The following is a 21,696-nucleotide window of genomic DNA, read 5'->3' on the forward strand; positions in this document are numbered from 1 at the left end:
AGTTCCGAAAATGACCGAAAATAGGTCGAAACATGTTAACAAGGTACGTTAATATTTAACTCAAGAAAGTTATTATCATACATATTCCGAAGATAATTTTAAGTGCTGCTCTTTTATATTCGATATTTTGGGCAAGTAACGAACAGTCAAATACCTGAGCCACTAGTAAAAAAGAATATTATTTTATAGTAAGGAACAGTTACTATATGCTACTCTGAACTCTTGCTGTCTACATCACAAATTCTTGTAAAAATATTTATTTTAATAAATTTTGAATGGAAAATGCGAGTATACATAGATGTTCCTTTTTTACAGGAGCAGTAATCATATTTGTAGTTATATTGTCTCTGATATTCTTACAACGCAAACTAACACTTGTAGAATGTGTGGGCATACTTGCATTAATTGCCGGACTTGTTCTAATTGGTATGTCTGAACATTTATTGACTTCATCGAATAATAGTACAGAGAATGAGGCTGAACATTCATCCCGTGCTGTCCGAGATGTCATTATAGGTATGTATTTTATTAAGTATAGTTGCACTCTAAAGTATTACGTATAACATAAAATTACATGAATCTTTAAAAATACAAACTGTTCTCGGCTACTATAACCTTGTGGGTACCATACTCGGTTTTGGGAACCACTGGATTAATGATCCAAAACCCTAATTCCAAACAATTGCGTTAAGGGGACAGGATGGTATTTTTTTAAACTTTTTTCCTATTTGGTGTAAAATATTAATTTTTTGTTTATAGAGAGCTCATAGCTGTAGCAACTCAACCAAAAATAAATATTTTGGAAAAAAAAATTATTTGGGGGCCCAAATTTGAAAAAAAAAATATATATACCCAATGCAGGATTTTACTAAAAGCGATATATCTAAACCATTTTTAAAGGTAGTTTCATCCAATTTTTGCAAGGTGCTTGCAAAAGCATGCTCTACAAACTGTTTGTAACAGAATTTTTATATTAGTCTCTACGTTTGTAAAATAAAGAATTAAAATTTAATAACACTTTTCTGATTTCCTTTCTTGCAAACGAACGGACATAGTTTTAAAATGAAATCAACTAACAAAATTCTGTTATGGAGAAAAGTTTCCTAATAGTCTAAAGAATGTGTGTTCTAAATTTCATGCATGTATCTTTAATAGTTCAGAAGTTATATCCATTTTTGTCTGGCAATGTAGCAAAAATATGAAGTTACCGTAAACCGATAAAAGGGGGTGAGTGATTTAAAAATTCATAGCACAGGAAGTTTAAAAATGGCGTCTCAACATCCGATAAGGGCACAAATACCCACGAAATGTTATGCAATGCATTCCACACATATCAAAGAGTATTTTAAAGAAAAAAATTTTTTCTTTTTTGGAAAATTCAATTTACCGGAAACAACAATAAAAGGGAGCGAGTGATTTAATAATCCATAACGCAGGAACTTTAAAAATGGCGTCTCAGCATCTCATAAGGTCACAAATACCCACAAAATATTATGCTATGCATTCCACACGTATCACAGGGTATTTTAAAGATTTTTTTTTTTATTTAGTCATTTTTCACCAAAAAATACCATCCTCTCCCCTTAACGGTATTTAAAGGAAACATTTGTTGGTAAAACATGATTAATACTGATACGTTGGTTTCTAGTGTCTAGCAATAGGCAACTAAGGCATTGATCTTTCTTTGATCTCTGCTTATTAGTACCAATTTTCCATTTCTACTTCTTGTAGAATTAACAGTAAATTGGAGGCTTCAGTAAGCCTATTCATGTCATGGACAGGCGAGATTATCAATCAATGTTTTCCCCTCCATTAGAGGTCTCTACAACAAATATCAGGATGACATTGCTACTTACTTACTGGTTTTAAGGAACCCGGAGGTTCATTGCCGCCCTCACATAAGCCCGCCATTGGTCCCTATCCTGAGCAAGATTAATCCATTCTCTATCATATCCCACCTCCCTCAAATCCATTTTAATATTATCTTCCCATCTACGTCTCGGCCTCCCTAAAGGTCTTTTTCCCTCTGGTCTCCTAACTAACACTTTATATGCATTTCTGGATTCGCCCATACGTGCTACATGCCCTGCCCATCTCAAACGTCTGGATTTAATGTTCCTAATTATATCAGGTGAAGAATACAATGCATGCAGTTCTGTGTTATGTAACTTTCTCCATTCTCCTGTAACTTCATCCCTCTTAGCCCCAAATATTTTCCTAAGCACCTTATTTTCAAACACCCTTAGCCTATGTTCCTCTCTCAAAGTGAGAGTCCAAGTTTCACAACCATAAAGAACAACCGGTAATATAACTGTTTTATAAATTCTAACTTTCAGATTTTTTGACAGCAGACTGGATGATAAAAGCTTCTCAACCGAATAATAACAGGCATTTCCCATATTTGTTCTGTGTTTAATTTCCTCCCGAATATCATTTATATTTGTTACTGTTGCTCCAAGATGTTTGAACTTCTCCACCTCTTCAAAAGATAAATTTCCAATTTTTATATTTCCATTTCGTACAATATTCTGGTCACGAGACATAATCATATACTTTGTCTTTTCGAGATTTACTTCCAAACCTATCTCTACTTGCTTCCAGTAAAATTCCCGCGTTTTCCCTAATTGTTTGTGGATTTTCACCTAACATATTGACGTCATCTGCATAGACAAGCAGCTGACATTGCTACTAAGAGTTGAAATTGGAATAATGATAGGCACGGACATTTGCTTTTATTCATCTTTATTTGTGAATAAATAGTTAGGTATTTTACTGTGCTCCAATCAGAACATGTCTGAACATCACTAAAGGCGAGGTGTGACATCACACTATGCTCTACTTACTAAGAAAGCAACTATTGGGTACTAAATCGTAATGCAGTGTACTATTAAACAAGACAAGGGCTATGTTTTGAAGTCTAATGTGGTTGAGAGGCTCGTCTTATCGCCAGCCAGTTACAAATCTAGAATCCACCTGCAAGCGATAGATCCCCCTGTACACCTCTCCTCTGTCGCACGCATTCTCCTGATTGGAGCCCTGTACCTGCAGTAAATCTACTACATGAGAACAAGAGCTATCTTCATTTAAGCTATCTTCATGTGCATCCTTGTCAGCAATAATTTTTTGAAGCTTTGAAGTGGTACCAGTAGTCAGATTTTTTTTTGTTTTTGTGTCATGGCTATGTATTAAGTTATTAGTTAATTTATGAGGCTTGTTATGAGATTTGAAAGCAAGTAAAAATAAAATATGCCCAGTGAATTGCTAGCCCAGACAAGTAGAGATGCGGGATTCCAACTAATGTGGAATTTCCTCTACATCATAAAGTAATGGTTATATACCAGTACTATCAAATACAACAGTAACAAATATAAATGACACTCGGGAGGAAATTAAACGCAGAATAAATATGGAAATGCGTGTTATTATTCGGTTGAGAAGTTCTTATCATCCAGTCTGCTGTCCAAAAATCTGAAAGTTAGAATTTATAAAACAGTTATATTACCAGTTCTTCTGTATGGTTGTGAAACTTGGACTCTCACTCTGAGAGAGGAACATAGGTTAAGGGTGTTTGAGAATAAGGTGCTTAGGAAAATATTTGGGGCTAAGTGGGATGAAGTTACAGGAGAATGGAGAAAGTTACATAACACAGAACTGCACGCATTGTATTCTTCACCTGACATAATTAGGAACATTAAATCCAGACGTTTGAGATGGGCAGGGCAAGTAGCACATATGGGCGAATCCAGAAATGCATATAGAGTGTTAGTTGGGAGACCGGAGGGAAAAAGACCTTTAGGGAGGCCGAGACGTAGATGGGAGGATAATATTAAAATGGATTTCAGGGAGGTGGGGTATGATGATAGAGACTGGATTAATCTTGCACAGGATAGGGACCGCTGGCGGGCTTATGTGAGGGCGGCAATGAACCTTCGGGTTCCTTAAAAGCCATTTGTAAGTAAGTAAGTACCAAATACATAACATGGAAATAAATATAGAGAAAACAAGAGTTATGGCCTTCTGAGGAAAATACCCTGTTCCTATTAAAATACGTTTAGAAGATAACATTTTAAAGAGTAAATGAATATGCCATTAGGAGAGTTCAGGATAACAGAGAGGGTTTGGAATTGAACGGGTTACATCAGCTTCTTGTCTATGCGGATGACGTGAATATGTTAGGAGATAATCCACAAACGATTAGGGAAAATACGGGAATTTTACTTGAAGCAAGTAAAGAGATAGGTTTGGAACTAAATCCCGAAAAGACAAAGTATATGGTTATGTCTCATGACCAGAATATTCTACGAAATGGAAACATAAAAATTGGAGATTTATCTTTCGAAGAGGTGGAAAAATTCAAATATCTTGGAGCAACAGTAACAAATATGAATGACACTCGGGAGGAAATTAAACACAGAATAAATATGGGAAATGCGTGTTATTATTCGGTTGAGAAGCTTTTGTCATCTAGTCTGCTGTCAAAAAATCTGAAAGTTAGAATTTATAAAACAGTTACAGTATATTACCAGTTGTTCTGTATGGTTATGAAACTTGGACTCTCACTTTGAGAGAGGAACAGAGATTAAGGGTGTTTGAGAATAAGGTTCTTAGGAAAATATTTGGGGCTAAGAGAGATGAAGTTACAGGAGAATGGAGAAAGTTACACAACCCAGACCTGCACGCATTGTATTCTTCACCTGACATAATTAGGAACATTAAATCCAGACGTTTGTGATGGGCAGGGCATGTAGCACGTATGGGCGAACCCAGGAATGCATAAAGAGTATTAGTTGGGAGACCAGCGGGAAAAAGACCTTTGGGGAGGCCGAGACGTAGATGGGAGGATAATATTAAAATGGATTTGAGGGAGGTGGGATGTGATGATAGAGACTGGATTAATCTTGCACAGGATAGGAACCGATGGCGGACTTATGTGAGGGCGGCAATGAACCTTGCGGGTTCCTTAAAAGGCATTTGTAAGTAAGTAAATGATTTTACATATCTTGGCTACAAATTAACATTTGATGATGATTTGGATATAATGAGCAAAATTCTAAAATATTCCAAAACTATGGGAATAATCAATAGGGTAATGAAAATCTTTCTTGGTACAGAAAAGCACTAGAATACCACTCTACCAAACATTGACAAGACTTTTACTCTGTTATGGTAGTGAGGCATGGGCCTAAGGTGGATGGATGAAAGCAGAATAACAACTAATGAAATGAGATTGATCCGAAGAACAGTGGGATATACAAAATGGGACCATAAACGCAACAAAGAAGTACCAGTAATGGAAGAACTCGGTCTGGAACCAGTACTCCATTTCATACAGAAATATCAGAACAACTGGATGAGCCATTTGTGATGTATGAGATTCCATAGAATCCCAAAAACTATGCTTCACTAACAACCCTATAGAAAAAGATCCAGATCTTGATTATGAGATCGTAATAGGCCATATGGCCTAAAACTTGTATGGTTGATGTTGATTAATTTATGTTTGTCCGTATTATATCTAATGGATGTAATAACAAAAGAGTATGCTTAGTGTGTATTTGATCATAAATCAAAAGAAAATTCATTACAGTTGAGTTTGCATGTTACATTTACAGATTTCCTTCAGTTTTGAGTAAATGATACGACTTCAAATTTCGGTTTGCAGGTGATTGTCTGATTTTTGCTGCACAAACTGTTGCTGCAGCTCAGTTCGTGCTCGAAGATAAATATGTTGGAGGATTAGACATTCCTGCTCTTGAAGCTGTAGGTTATGAAGGTGAATTAGTCTCTTTCTATTCCCATTACTTATTACTTCTTGTCTTCTTACTAGCAGGAATTGATTTGAAAGAATTTGTCATTTACTGGTAGATAACTTTTCTTGTGTTGATTGGGACACTAAAGAAAAGCAATTGAAACCTTGACCTTTCTGCTTTAACTTCTCGTACTTACTGGATATTAGGAAAGTGTTTAGCTTATGAAGTAATAAATAGAAAGGTGTCTTTATTATGAGTGTTTCAGAATGGGATACTTACTAAAGGGGGGAGGTACACCTTCAGCCTGCAAAAATTTAATGAAATTAATTTTTTTATAGTTAGGCTACGGTACTATAAAAGCTAAATGAACAAAACTTTTCATAAGATGAAAGAGTAGTGGAACAGAGAAAAATCCTCTCCAGCACCGGAATTTGAACCTGGGTTTTCAGCTCTACATGCTAATGGTTTATCCACTAAGCCACACCGGATTCCCATTCTGGTGTCGGATCGAATCGTCCCAGTTTAAGTTCCACCTCTTGGATTCCCTCTAGTGGCCTGCCCTCTGCACTACGTCATAGATGTCTATGAACGTAGGACAATGTCCACATATCTGCGGAGGTATGCTCATATGAGTGACTGATTGGCCGGGATCCGATCCACTACTCTTTCATCATACGATGACGCAGAATACCTGCATGGAAACTTCATATGTACTTCGGTACATTAAAATAATAAAACTTGTCATGCTTAATATACATTACACTTTGTAAAACACTATTCAGAATATTAAAATAGCTAATAATTACCTGTAAAAATAATATCAAATTTGCATATTTTTTTACAAGTGTAAAGCATTTGCAAAGTAAAATCTACAGTTAATTAGATATCAGAATGATTCTTTTACTGAAACGTTTTAAAGACCTCAATCAACAACATAGTCTAGGATCTTTTACTTATTCCTTCAGGAAATATATTTTTCTTAATTTTTACCTTCAATATTAAATTTTTTAAAAATTCTTCATACCTAATTATTTTTCAAAAACTGAATTACTTGTAACAAAGATAATAGAGTATGTTGTTCATATGGATAAAATACACTAGCATAAAAAAATTCATGGAAATATCTGTAATAGTTTCTGAGTTAGGATGAAAACCATATGAAAAAATTGTTGTTGTTGTTTTCTAATGCCAGGCGCTTGACAATAAAGTCATTTGACCTCTTGCACTCCAATATTTTTCAAAGATATTATCATGGTCAGCCACTGAAGCACAGATTTTGAGGTGTTCCAAATCCATTTCTTGGTTTGAGTTGCACAATGGGCAGTTAGGGGACTGATAATATCTGAAAAAATTTAAAGTTACGGAAAACAAGCGATAAAGATGAGAGACTTGGACTTACATCGAAATTAACGCATGGACATTTAAAGATGTATCTTTTGAAGTAATGGGGATAATTAAAAAATTCTTTCACCACATTGAAGAGAAATTACATTCTATAAAAAGAAAAAATAAACTGAAAAATGAAATTTTTTAATCCAAAAAGGTATACCAGCCCCTTAAAACAATAAGAATCGAGTTATTATATCAGCTACCTATTTTAAAATGTTAAGTCTATTTTGGCACTGAAGTGTTCTGTGAGATACTGGTACAGAAATTGATCCAATTTACTTCTCAAAGCAGCATACAGTTTCAAAATAACACATGTATTGTAAGTGATGGTGATAAATACTGTGCAGTTTATTTTCAAGTTCAGTCTTATTTAAGATTGTGAATGGTGATTAACAGTTACACAGAGTGAATGTACGAAGAGCAGTTCCTTAAAATATTTCTGCTTTAGATTTGTGTTCATATTATAAGATAATCAGTTAATATTATACTTTGATATTATTACATAATTTTTTAGGATTTATGTGTACATTTTATTTTCAGGTATGTTTGGAGTCATTATGTTGGGCTTGCTTTTGATACCATTCAATTTCATCAAAGTACCAAAACCGTTTAGTGACAACTCTCGAGGCACTATGGAGGATGTTGTTGGTGCATGTGTGCAAATCAAGAATAATCTTTTGCTCATCGTTCCTCTTATAGGTATTTTGAGAGAAATTTAATAGGAAATATTCTTCATATAAATGAAGCCAGTTTTGTGGAGGGTACCTAATATTAATTATCTCTAAAGACAATTGTTTCAGTATTTCAGTGTTTACTTCTGATTTCAGTATTTCTTCTGTTAAATTTAGATTATATTCTATATTTAATAGAGTTAAAAGGTTTGGTTTAATTTGTAAGTTTTCTTTTAAATTCGGGATAATGATTTTCTGTTTTAATTCTTGAACAATGGATATGAAACTTTTTTGAGTTTTCAATCTACAGAGAGGACTGTATGAATGCCAATTGTTTCCTGGTAATCTGATAAGTTTTTCATATTGAATCAGTGCTTTTTCTTCTATTGTCATTTTGATGCTGTTAATATTAGTGAGGAATCTCATAGAATCTATTGGAGCTGTTTTGATTCCACCAGTAATGAGTTATATTGTCAGACTCCAAAGCAGCTATTCTATCAATCGTCTCTAAATACACACCTTCATCTCAAACAGCAGAAATAACTAAAATGCTCTCTCAATTAATATCACTCAATAAAAGAATTGTATTCTAATGGATACCATCCCATTGTGGAATCCTGGGAAACGAGAATGCGGATGCTTTAGCAAAGAAGGGCAGCACTGCTACTTACAGACCTGTTACTAAATCTACGTATTACTCTGTGAAGAGATTTATTAAATCTACATACTTAGACTTCAACAAACAAAATTTGATAACTCAATCCCAAGGGAAAAAATGGAACTCCCTGCATCAAAATCCACAGTTAATTCCCGATTTACCACGAAAATCGTCTGTAGCTACATTTAGATTGGCAACAGACCATGATTGTTTGGCCAAACACCTGCATCGAATTGGAATATATCAGTCCCCTAACTGCCCATTGTGCAACTCAAACCAAGAAATGGATTCGGAACACCTCAAAATCTGTGCTTCAGTGGCTGGTCATGATAATATCTTTGAAAAATATTGGAGTGCAAGAGGTCAAATGACTTTATTGTCAAACGCCTGGCATTAGAAAACAACAACAACATATTCTTCATATTTTCCCCAGTCTCATCTTATACATTAAATAAATCAATATAATGAAAACATTTAATAAAAATGACACTCGAGAGGAAATTAAACTCAGAAGAAATATGGGAAATGTCTGTTATTATTCGGTTGAGACGTTTTTATCATCCAGTCTGCTATCGAAAAAGCTGAAAGTTGGAATTTATAAAACAGTTATATTATCGGTTGTTCTGTATGGTTGTGAAGCTTGGACTCTCACTTTGAGAGGGGAACATAGGTTAAGGGTGTTCGAAAATAAGGTACTTAGGAAAATATTTGGGGCTAAGAGGGATGAAGTTACAGGAGAATGGAGAAAGTTACACAACGCAGAACTGCACGCATTGTATTCTTCACCTGACATAATTAGGAACATTTAATCCAGACGTTTGAGATGGGCAGGGCATGTAGCATGTATGGGTGAATTCAGAAATGTGTATTGAGTGTTATACCTGAGGGAAAAAGACCTTTGGGGAGGCCGAGACGTAGATGGGAGGATAATATTAAAATGGATTTGAGGGAGGTGGGATATGATGGTAGGGACTGGATTAATCTTGCTCAGGATAGGGACCGATGGCAGGCTTATGTGAGGGTGGCAATGAACCTCCTCCAGTTTCCTTAGAAGACATTTGTAAGTAAGTAAGGGAAAACGTTTTCCTGTTGTGCAGTAAAATCTCGTTAATTCAGACCATTTGATTAAAAAACTGTACATTTTCTTTTGTTGTTTGTCACACTTCTCCTTCACTGTATCTTCATGCAAATACCATGTAGGCCTACCCTTTTGATATGAGAATATTGAGAAGAATTCGTGACTCCCACCAGTGACAATGGCAAATGGAGGATAAGATATAATTCAGAATTAAATAAGTTATATAAAGAAAGTTACAGTACCATTATTCACTTTAAAAGACTACAGTGCATTAATTGTTGCAATGCAGGATCAGAAGGAAGAGACCTGTGGAAGAACCAAAGAAATGCTGAATTGATAAGATGAAAGAGAATGCTACAACTTTACTCTGTCTATTGTACTATATTTCTCAGAGACTAAATCATTCAAAGAACTAGTTTTTTTTTTTAATTTATTTGACAATTTTTGTACATTGGTACTATCAATTGTGCTCAAATAATTAACATTTTAACAATATGAGACTTGTGGAGAGGGTGACGTCCATTAACGTTCCTCAAAGCATCAACAAATCAGTGTGTCTTTTTCTCTTGAGGCGATGATCAATCCGTGCAGGGGGCAGGTTCCGAGGAATCTGATTGATTAAGCTGTTAGAATGTGTTGACAATGTTGCATATAATCGTGTATAGGAAGAATGAAGTACAGTCTCTATTTTGGCTAGGTCTAGATCTGAATGAAGTGTTTCATTTCTGATGTACCATGGTGCTCCAGTGATTATCCTTAGTGCCCGATTTTGGAATGTTTGAATACGCTTAATTTGACTTAGAGAAGCCAATCCCCATAATGAACATCCATAGAGCCAAATATGTTTGAGAAGCATTCAAAGAACTAGTATTTTTTTAAATCTGTCAGCTAAATATCTTGTAAATTTCTGCCTTGTTTTGCTACATAATTTCTTATTTTTTACGTATTGTATACAGAGTCTTTAAAAAATACGGGGCATAATTTCAGGTATGTATTTCCCACATGTAGACAATCAAAATAGTTCATTACAACATGTGTCTGGAAATGCTTTATTTCCGAGTTATGGCCTTCACAGCATTGAAATTCACCAGAACGTTTTTCTTTCCGCAGGTCATTGCCGTCAAAGGAGACATTAAGAGGGCACTCTGACAGTTCATTCCGAGGCGAAGGTTACGTTCAGTGTTGTGTAGGCGTTAGACTATGCGACATGTATTCAAATCAAGAGCTGGCAGAGATACACTTCATGTACGGTAAGGCGGACGGCAATGCTGTGCTGGCTCGTCGTTTGTACCAGGAGAGGTACCCACAGCGACAATGTCCAGATCGGAAGACATTTGTACGTCTCCATTACCGTCTGTGCGAGTATGGAAAATTTAACTCTCCTGTTTTGGGAAGGGGACGACCAAGATCTACAATTCCAGAAGTACAGGAGGAGATTCTGGAGGCTGTGAACATGACTCCTATTAGCACATGAAGGGTAGTGTTGCAAGTCAATGTTCCTCATACAACTGTCTGGAGACTGTTGAAAGAGTATCAATTGTATCCTTATCATTTGCAACGTGTACAGGCCCTGTCACCAGCAGATTACCCTGCACGATTTAGGTTCTGTCAGTGGTTCTTGCAGCAGTGTGGTGTAAATCCGAACTTTCCTGCCTTAGTATTATTTACAGATGAAGCACAGTTCACACGAGATGGCATAACAAATTTCCACAATCAGCATGTATGGGTATATGAAAACCCACGTGCAACTGTTCCATCTCATCACCAGGTGCGGTTCTCCCTCAACATGTGGGCCGGTATCATTGGTGATCGATTAGTTGGACCCCATGTACTTGTAAACAGACTTACGGGGCAGGCATACACAAACTTCGTGGAAAACACCATACCTCATATTTTAGAAGACACTCCACTGATCAATCGTCAACACATTCACTTCTTGCATGATGGCGCTCCTGCACACTTCAGTCATACGGCTCGCCGCTACTTGGATCGAAGGTTTCCTGATCGATGGATAGGTAGAGGTGGCCCAATTGCTTGGCCTCCACGCTCACCTGATCTGAATCCTCTCGATTTCTACTTGTGGGGCCATTTAAAATCATTGGTTTATTCGTCTCCAGTGCCTGATTTGGAATCCCTTCAGAATCGAATTGTGGCATGTTCTAAGGACATACGCAATACTCCTGGAGTTTGGGATCGTGTTCGCAGGTCAATGATACATCGATGTGAGGTCTGTATTCAAGCAGGAGGTGAACATTTTGAACATCTTGTGTAATGACAACGACCTGCGGAAAGAAAAACGTTCCGGTGAATTTCAATGTTGAGAAGGCCATAACTCGGAAATGAAGCATTTCCGGACATACGTTGTAATGAACTATTTTGATTGTCTACATGTGGGAAATGCATATCTGAAATTATGCCCCGTATTTTTTAAACACCCTGTATAATAAAATTATATTTCCTGAATGAATATTTGTTGACTACTGCCACATAAGAAATGAGAGAAATAAACTATATTCAATTAACTACAATCAAACTAGAACTGAGGTGTGTACTATAGCTACTCTGTTCAAGCGGTGCTCATTGAAGGGGTGAGTTGAAGAAATGACTTGCTAGCGCAGAGTAGGTGTGGTATCGTTGTGGTGGAGGAGAAGGAATGAGATGCTCTAGTTAACTGTTCAGAATCCTTCAATGTGGGCGTTCTTTTCATATGTCATGGGAAAGCTGTTATTGTTTTGTAGCAGCTGGAGAACATTCTCAGTGTCTTATATGTCAAAAATTATAAAAGGAAGACGAAAATATAATATAATGCGCCACTACGACACTATACATAAAGCTGTGTATGATGATTTTGTTGGCGAAGATTGCAAGAGAAACGTTGATGAGTTGAAACTATCTCTATTCCCTGGGGTAGGTTGTAAATGTTTGTATAGTCACATGTTCAGCAGGCATCGAGTATGTTTCGTTGAGATCAGTACTTTTTCCTTTCAGCTGCAAATAACATAAAACTGCGTATTGATATGCTGGTAAATAACCATCTATATATATATATATATATATATATATATATATATATATATAATTTGAATTGGTGATGGAAATTACGGGAAAACGGCTGGACGGATTTTAATAAATGACCCCCCCATTTTGAAGCTTGGAACCCAACGTTTTTTCAGAAAAATAGTAGTTTTCAGTAAAATATCAATTTTCCTACATTATTTTCCTATTTTCAAAAATCCATCTTTCTTCAGTTTTGAGAACTAATTGCATTGCTGCTCGGCCGTGATTTCAGAATAAAACAAAACACACACTACAATAAACAATAGGTATTACACGAAGGCCATGACCTGCAGGATTGCTGACATATTTAGAGTTAAAATTCAATTGGTTATTAAAAACTTGAAGACTCGCTAATTTACAGGTCTGATTCTGTAATTTTCTGAGTACAGCTGTATATTGGATATTGAAATCTACAAAACTTCAAGTGGTTTGATTACATTATTACCATTAGCAATGAAATTTCATTATAGTTAATGCCATGATGTGATTATTTTTCGTTAATTATACATATTAATGCTATACTGATGATATGAAAGTGAAACGTTTTGGGGTTACGTAAGTAGATATAGAGTATGTGTTAAATTAGATCTTCATTTTTATAATTTACTGAGTGGCGGATATTATATATATAAAACTTACGTAAGATAATAATATTGTTATTAAAAATCAAATATTTTTATAGTTATTAATCAAGTGGGGTTGGGTTTTTTTCATATACTTAATGGCGGTGTGGTGTAGATATTTATATGCGTCATTCTCTTCAGTATTGGCTCGAGAGAGCGCAAAAATTACAGTTCCTAAGGAAAGACGGTATTACTTACTGATAAAATAAGAGATCTACAAAATTTTGTAGCCTCCCGATCATTTCAGCAAGATCTCTCAGCAGGATAAAATGATTTTATCCTCTACATTTCAATCTCTACATGCAGCAGCTATACCAAAATGCTGTGTCTATTGTTCGAAAGCATAGCAAACCTGACTTTTACAATCCACCATGACCTGAAATAGCTATTGCTTTATTCCCACATGAAAAACCCACTGATCGCCCTTTCATTGTTACCGGCACCAAAATGCTGTGTCTATTGTTCGAAAGCATAGCAAACCTGACTTTTACAATCCACCATGACCTGAAATAGCTATTGCTTTATTCCCACATGAAAAACCCACTGATCGCCCTTTCATTGTTACTTGCATTTTCGCGTTGAAACTCAAGAGACATAGGATACGTAGGTTCAAGAAAAAGTATTGGACATGAAAACCATTCAGAGGGAGTATGTTTCATTATTATGGAAGCAAATAACTTTCAAAATGTCTGGTATTTTTCATTGAAAATAAATCTGAAAAATTTTTATTTGAACGACTAATGAACTTAGTTTGCAGCATTTACTGCACATGCCACTGGTTTATATTATTACTGAAGTTTCGATTATAGTATGATAAAATTGGTCTTGGACCAATACTTCATACTTATTTTTTTTAATACAGGCTATGTTTCGTAACTTTTCAACAAACATATTTTCATGTTCATAAGTCCCATTTTCAAAGGAAAGACACGAACCATAGTGTAAGATTCTCTTGGTTTTTACAGTGTTTGCTCATGTTCATTTGCTACAAATAACTTTTCTCTAATGAGTGTAGTAAATTTTTCTTTAATTTCATGTATTAAAAAAAAGAATGTAGGGATTAATGTACTCTCAAAATAGATATAAAGAAAATCAATCAATCTAACTCCATATGAAAAAGATATTTTCTTTCTGGGTATGTATATACATTATCAGTCTCCTGTAAACTCCTAATCCCTTTTACCTCTCTCTCCTTTTCCATACAGCAGCCGAGCGTTCTAAGCAATCTGTTCCATTCGCGAGTCTGCTCAGTGAGTACAAATCGTGTACAGTCCTGTACTACGGGTATTGTTGTGTATTTACCAAAATGCAACTGAACACTCGTTCTCACCTGCTGAAAGATTATGACAGCGCTGATTGGGAAACTAAAGGGAGAAGCAGTCAACGCAACTACTTGAGAAATATGTGCAATATAATATATGTTATATGTGGTAACTTCATTCTGTCTCTTGCCTTTCTTGTATAATTATGTAGTGGAAAAACAGCAAGACTTTATACTGGTAATGTATGGCTTAATGTTTCAGTTTGTTGTTGTTTTCTAATGCCAGACATTTGACAATAAAGTCATTTGACCTCTTGCACTCCAATATTTTTCAAAGATATTATCATGGCCAGCCACTGAAGCACAGATTTTGAGGTGTTCCGAATCCATTTCTTGCACAATGGGCAGTTAGGGGACTGATATATTCCAATTCTATGCAGGTGTTTGGCCAAACAGTCATGGCCTGTTGCCAATCTAAATGCAGCTACAGACGATTTTCGTGGTAAATCGGGAATTAACTGTGGATTTTGATGCAGAGAGTTCCATTTTTTCCCTTGAGATTGTGTTATCAAATTTTGTTTGTTGAAGTCTAAGTATGTAGATTTAATAAATCTTTTCACAGAGTAATACAAATAAATAGCATAAAACCACATATTGATATGCTGGTAAATAACAGAAATTACACTATATTTATCATTGAAGTTTCAGTTACAATACGATAAAATTGATCTTGGACCAATATTTCATACTTATTTTTTTTAATACAGGCTAAGTTTCGTAAGTTTTCAACATCAGTACTTTTCCTTTCAGCTGCAAATAACATAAAACCACGTATTAATATGCAGGTAATTAACCATAATTGACATTATAGTTTATCACTAAAGTTTCAATTACTCTACAGTATGGTAAAATTGATCTTGGACCAATACTTCATAGGTACTTATTTTTTTAAATACGTGCAAAGTTTCGTAACTTTTCAACAAACATATTTTCATGTTCATATGTAACTCCCATTTTCAAAGGAAAGTTCTGTTGGTTTTAACAGTATTTTCTCATGTTCATTTGCTACAAATAACTTTTCTCTATAAATTGTAGTAAATTTCATGTATTTAAAAAATAATGTAGGGATTAATATACTCTCAAAATAAATATAAAAAAAATCAATTAATTCTAACTCCATATGAAAAAGCTATTTTTTCTGTGTATGTGTATACATTTTCATGGGAGGCTGGGAAAAAGACCTTTAGGTAGGCCGAGACGTAGATGAGAAGATAATATTAGAATGGATTTGAGGGAGGTGGGATATGATGATAGAGAATGGATCAATCTTGCTTGGGATAGGAACCGATGGCGGGCTTATGTGAGGGCGGCAATGAACCTCCGGGTTTCTTAAAAGCCACTAAGTAAGTAAGTAAGTATGTATATACATTTTCAGTCGCCTCTAAACTCCCAACCCCTCTTTTATCTCTTAATCTCTCTCTCTCTCCTTTTCTGTACAGCAGCCGAGCGTTCTAAGCAATCTGTTCCATTCGCGAGTCTGCTCAGTGAGTACAAATCGTGTACAGTCCTGTACTACGGGTATTGTTGTGTATTTACCAAAATTCAACTGAACATTCGTTCCCACCTGCCGAAAGATTATGACAGCACTGATTGGGAAACTAAAGGGAGAAGCAATCAACGCAACTACTTGAGAAATATGTGCAGTATAATATATGTTATATGTGGTAACTTCATTCTGTCTCTTGCCTTTCTTGTATAATTATGTAGTGGAAAAACAGCAAGACTTTATACTGGTAATGTATGGCTTAACGTTTCAGTTTGTTGTTATTTTCTAATGCCAGACATTTGACAATGAAGTCATTTGACCTCTTGCACTCCAATATTTTTCAAAGATATTATCATGGCCAGCCACTGAAGCACAGATTTTGAGGTGTTCCGAATCCATTTCTTGGTTTGAGTTGCACAATGGGCAGTTAGGGGACTGATATATTCCAACTCTATGCAGGTGTTTGGCCAAACAATTACGGCTTGTTGCCAATCTAAATGCAGCTACAGACGATTTTAATGGTAAATCGGGAATTAACTGTTTAATGTTTCAGTTTGATGGTTAGTTTACAGCTTATCCTGGAAAGCAATGGTTTTAATTCAAGTTTATTATTCTGTGTTTGCAGGTCTTATAATAAGCGTGGCATTTTTCAACTTTACAGGCATCACTGTTACTAAAGAGTTTTCAGCAACAACGAGAATGGTCCTTGACAGTCTGAGAACGTTGATTATTTATCTCTTTTCTCTAGCAGTGACATGGCAAAAATTCTATTGGCTACAGGTAATATTATTGAAATGTATTGAAATTCCACGAATGTTTAATACTGTCATTGCAAGTTATCTTGAACTTTCTGAGCAGGGACAGAGGGGCAGAGGGAAGGAAGCGCGTAACATGGGTGGAGCCAACTGAGTTGTTTGCGCATGCTCTGCATCATAATCTCTTGTCAAGAAACATAGAGTTATTTACTTCACTGCGTACCAGTATGGAGCAGCAACCACAGGGTAGTAATTATGGTGAAATCACACCAACACGGAGAAAAGTAACGCTGTTATCCACAGCGGAGAAAGAGAAATTATCGCAAATATAATTAAGTGTTGCGAGGAGGAAAAATTAAACAAAATAAATGTTTGCTCGAACCTCTTGATAAGGAATATGAGAGAGGGGCTAAATACTCTGGCAAAAGTATTAGTTTCGTGAAGAGAATTAATAATAATGCTGAATTACAACCGAATGAACCTCACATTACTCCGGGAAAGAATAGGTATGTAATGTTTAGAAATTATTGCTATAAAAGTTATGTATAATAGTGTGTGTTTACTGTGAGCGACATAATGAATTACTGTTGTAAGTTATTATTTTGTTATAGTCTGCAAAACATATTATTTCATTTCAGAATTAGGACTTGTGTAAAGTTTAAGTGGACGACTTGATCAACATGTCATTCGGGATACAATCTAAGAATTCTATCTTGTTCAGAAAGTAGTACCTACGACTAAGAAGATAATTCCGAATGGATGATGCCATTGACGAAATAATAATTAATTTTGGACCAAGCAATGATGGCAGTATTGATAGGAATATGAATTGTGTATAATTGTAAATTCAAATAATAAGCCTGTAAAATATTGTTATAAGAATATGTACATATCAGCTGTAGGTGTAGTCATGTAGGCCTATATAATGTATAAAAATAGCTGTAGTAACTCTGCCATTGCCGCTCCCCAGCCCGGATGATAGAGGAGGAGTGTACAAACGATTATATTTAAATACTTACTCATTAACAGGTTAACTTAACAGGTTAATTAAAACCTGCTACGAAACCATGTTCTCCTCTCAAAACCGGAGTGTCGTGAGATGATGTCTGTATTGAACCAAGTTCTTTTACAGTAGAGAGCCGTGAAGTGAAAGAACCAACGTTTTCTGAAAAGATCACATTACCCGAGGGAGGGGCATCCTTGCCGTGCCGTTACGTTGATGAGTATACGCCGTACCGAGCAGTACGAAAGACAGACTTCAAGATAATTTGCAATAACAGTTCACAATATGTTTTGTAGAGCTTTTCATCACTAGCTAAAGTATTATTTATCAACTTTAGATTCTGATGATCGGTACAATGATAATGTTGTACAGATCGTTTATTAAATCCCTGCCTATGTGCACTATCAAAGTTTGCAGTAAGGGGGAAGAGAGATAGCAAAAGTTGTAATGCTTTCTAATACTCTGACAAGCCACTTGAAATTTAACAGTCATTTACTGGCAGAGATATAATGAAAGATTTTGTAGGTTTCCTCGGTATATTTCTGTTTTTTTTTTCTGCTGTCATTTCTGAATTTTTCCTTCATCAATTTATTTCATGCTTGAAGAGGAAATGCTAAACAAAGAAAGTGCATGTTCTCTGGAACATAATGGGAGTTAGAGCATTTTGAATGTTACAAAATGTTGAAAATTGGAAAACAGAGAAAATGAATATCAAAGTACAGCATGTATATGATATTATATACTATCGATATCCTTCCTTCTTATACAGGTCTACCACACATATTTTTCTCATACATAACAGCGCGAAATGTGAACTGAATGAAGAACAAAGTATCAGAATGAAGAGTTAAAATCAAAATTTCCATTTTTTTTATGTTTTTTTTTTTTTTTTTCGTTATTTTAACCGATTCATAGCCTTAAGTGCAGATTCAGTAATTTGTCACTTTCGCTAGTTTTCTAGAGGAGGACGATATATAGGCCTATTATGCAAATCAAGCTTTCAGGAATAACTCCCTGTAAAGTTAATTTGAATAATTTCGAGGGAAAAATTGTTCCGCGGCTGGGTATCGAACCCGGGACCTTTGGTTAAACAAACCAACGCTCTCCCAACTGAGCTAGCCGGGAACTCTACCCGACACCGATCCAATTTTTCCTTCTATACCCACAGACCTCAAAGTGGGCTGACAACCGTCAAGCAACCAACATTGAGTGCACACTAACTCTGTGTGACTTAAATTGTGGTTTTCTGTTGCGTACAGTGACGTGTATTATGCAAATCAAGCTTTCAGGTATAACTCCCTGTAAAGTTAATTTGAATAATTTCGAGGGAAAAATTGTTCCGGGGCCGTGTATCGAACCCAGGACCTTTGGTTAAACATACCAATGCTCTCCCAACTGAGCTACCCGGGAACTCTACCCGACACCGATCCAATTTTTCCTTCTATACCCACAGACCTCAAAGTGGGCTGACAACCGTCAAGCAACCAACATTGAGTGCACACTAACTCTGTGTGACTTAAATTGTGGTTTTCTGTTGCGTACAGTGACGTGTATTATGCAAATCAAGCTTTCAGGTATAACTCCCTGTAAAGTTAATTTGAATAATTTCGAGGGAAAAATTGTTCCGGGGCCGGGTATCGAACCCAGGACCTTTGGTTAAACATACCAATGCTCTCCCAACTGAGCTACCCGGGAACTCTACCCGACACCGATCCAATTTTTCCTTCTATACCCACAGACCTCAAAGTGGGCTGACAACCGTCAAGCAACCAACATTGAGTGCACACTAACTCTGTGTGACTTAAATTGTGGTTTTCTGTTGCGTACAGTGACGTGTATTATGCAAATCAAGCTTTCAGGTATAACTCCCTGTAAAGTTAATTTGAATAATTTCGAGGGAAAAATTGCTCCGGGGCCGGGTATCGAACCCGGGACCTTTGATTAAACGTACCAATGCTCTCCCAACTGAGCTACCCGGGAACTCTACCCGACACCGATCCAGTTTTTCCTTCGGTGTCGGGTAGAGTTCCCGGGTAGCTCAGTTGGGAGAGCGTTGGTATGTTTAACCAAAGGTCCCGGGTTCGATACCCGGCCCCAGAACAATTTTTCCCTCGAAATTATTCGATATATATTATGATTAAATATCGCGAAAATTTCGAACCTACGTACCGGTTTCACTCCATAAGGGCTTATTGCTCAAGACATGAAAGAATAGTTTACTCTGTTGAGTCTCTTTTGCTTGGATGGCCTATAAGCTGTATTATTTATTTGTAAGTTAATGCAAAACCGTTTGTGTGGCGTTAGTACTATTTACTAGTCTTTCACATGCATGTTTCAGATTCCTGGATTTATACTTTTGGTCTTTGGTACATTAATGTACAATAATGCATTTTTGCCATTGTTCAATTGTTGCAAAGCAAAAAGAGCTGCCAGAAGAGAATCTGCCGCAAAGCCACAGGAAAATGCCTCTTCCACTGAAGAATGAGAATAAAATAATATGTCTGAAATAAATGTAGTCTATGATTTACTAACAATAAAGGCTCTTTCTTAAATTTGGTAACTCTTTCAGTCATAACATCGTAAAGTAGAGAAACATTTATAGTAATTAAATCAAACTCTAGTATTTAGAAATTTGAATACAAATTACTTTCACTAAAATATTGTTGTTTGTTGTTGTTTTCTAATGCCAGGCGTTTGACAACAAAGTCATTTGACCTCTTGCACTCCAATATTTTTCAAAGATATTATCATGGTCGGCCACTGAAGCACAGATTTTGAGGTGTTCCGAATCCATTTCTTGGTTTGAGTTGCACAATGGGCAGTTAGGGGACTGATATATTCCAATTCTATGCAGGTGTTTGGCCAAACAGTCATGGCCTGTTGCCAATCTAAATGCAGCTACAGACGATTTTCGTGGTAAATCGGGAATTAACTGTGGATTATGATGCAGAGAGTACCATTTTTTCCCTTGAGATTGTGTTATCAAATTTTGTTTTTCATTAAAATGTGAGATATACACTTTACAATCTTTCATTAAAAAATACGTTCTTAGTCACTTCTACATTACGGATTTTATGTTAAAATAGATACATACCCCGCCCTCCGCACCCTCCCCTGTCCTTAACTTCACTGCTAGAAAAAAACCGTTTGCTGTAAGATATTTGGATGGTTCCTCGGAAAGTATTCCTAAGGTCTGAGATGTGCAGTGGCTACAACAAACGACAGAAAGTGGAAGTTTTAAGAAAATTATTATGTCGGGACACATTTAAAATCAAAATCTGTAATTAAAATGTTTTCTGTCTTCAGAGGCACGAAATTAAACTATAGGATCATCCTCATATCCTTGATGGTGGAATCACCACCGATGAGAAGAGATTGCTTTTTGCTCTGACTCATGTTGGTAAAGAACGACATTGGTTTGCAATGATGTCATATTTTCCAATGAATCAAAATGTGGTTCAGAGGACAGAGAAATTATTTGAGATATGCAAGAACACAGAACTGTATAGTAAAAAGGAAGGATTAAAAAAGGGCGTGATTAATTAGTGAAATAATTGCCATAAATAGAAAATTATAATTTCATGACTTAAGAAATAATTATTGTGAAAGTATGTGAATTTGCAATCACAAAACAACATAAAAAATTTTGTTCATTTTACACAAGGGTAAATGGAAATACTTTTTATTTTGCAGTATTTTATGTTTATTTATGATGTAGTTTTCCAAACGTCTATTGTCACCGAGATATTAGAGCTCCAAGTTAACTTTCTTTGTGAGATTATAAGAATTGTCGACATATTGTGATTAGGTTTAGTTTCTCGTCAATTCAATTTTTTTTAATTAGAAATACGTCATTGCCTGAATGTCGGTGAGGGAATACATAATGAAGATTTGAAAGTCCCAAA

At 35.8% G+C, this 21,696-nt stretch overlaps 1 protein-coding gene across 1 annotated transcript; it reads left to right on the forward strand.

The window, feature by feature from the left end:
• Positions 1-283: 283 nt before the first annotated feature.
• On the forward strand, positions 284-20,326 carry LOC138712967 (solute carrier family 35 member F6-like). Its single transcript, XM_069844652.1, has 5 exons — positions 284-516; positions 5,663-5,773; positions 7,680-7,838; positions 16,659-16,813; positions 20,130-20,326. The coding sequence occupies exons 1-5, from the start codon at positions 429-431 to the stop codon at positions 20,274-20,276; spliced, it is 660 nt and encodes a 219-aa protein (XP_069700753.1). The 5' UTR covers positions 284-428; the 3' UTR covers positions 20,277-20,326.
• The last annotated feature ends 1,370 nt before the right edge of the window (positions 20,327-21,696 follow it).

The sequence above is a fragment of the Periplaneta americana genome, chromosome 14, assembly GCF_040183065.1.
Source record: "Periplaneta americana isolate PAMFEO1 chromosome 14, P.americana_PAMFEO1_priV1, whole genome shotgun sequence".
NCBI classification, from domain to species: Eukaryota; Metazoa; Arthropoda; class Insecta; order Blattodea; family Blattidae; genus Periplaneta; species Periplaneta americana.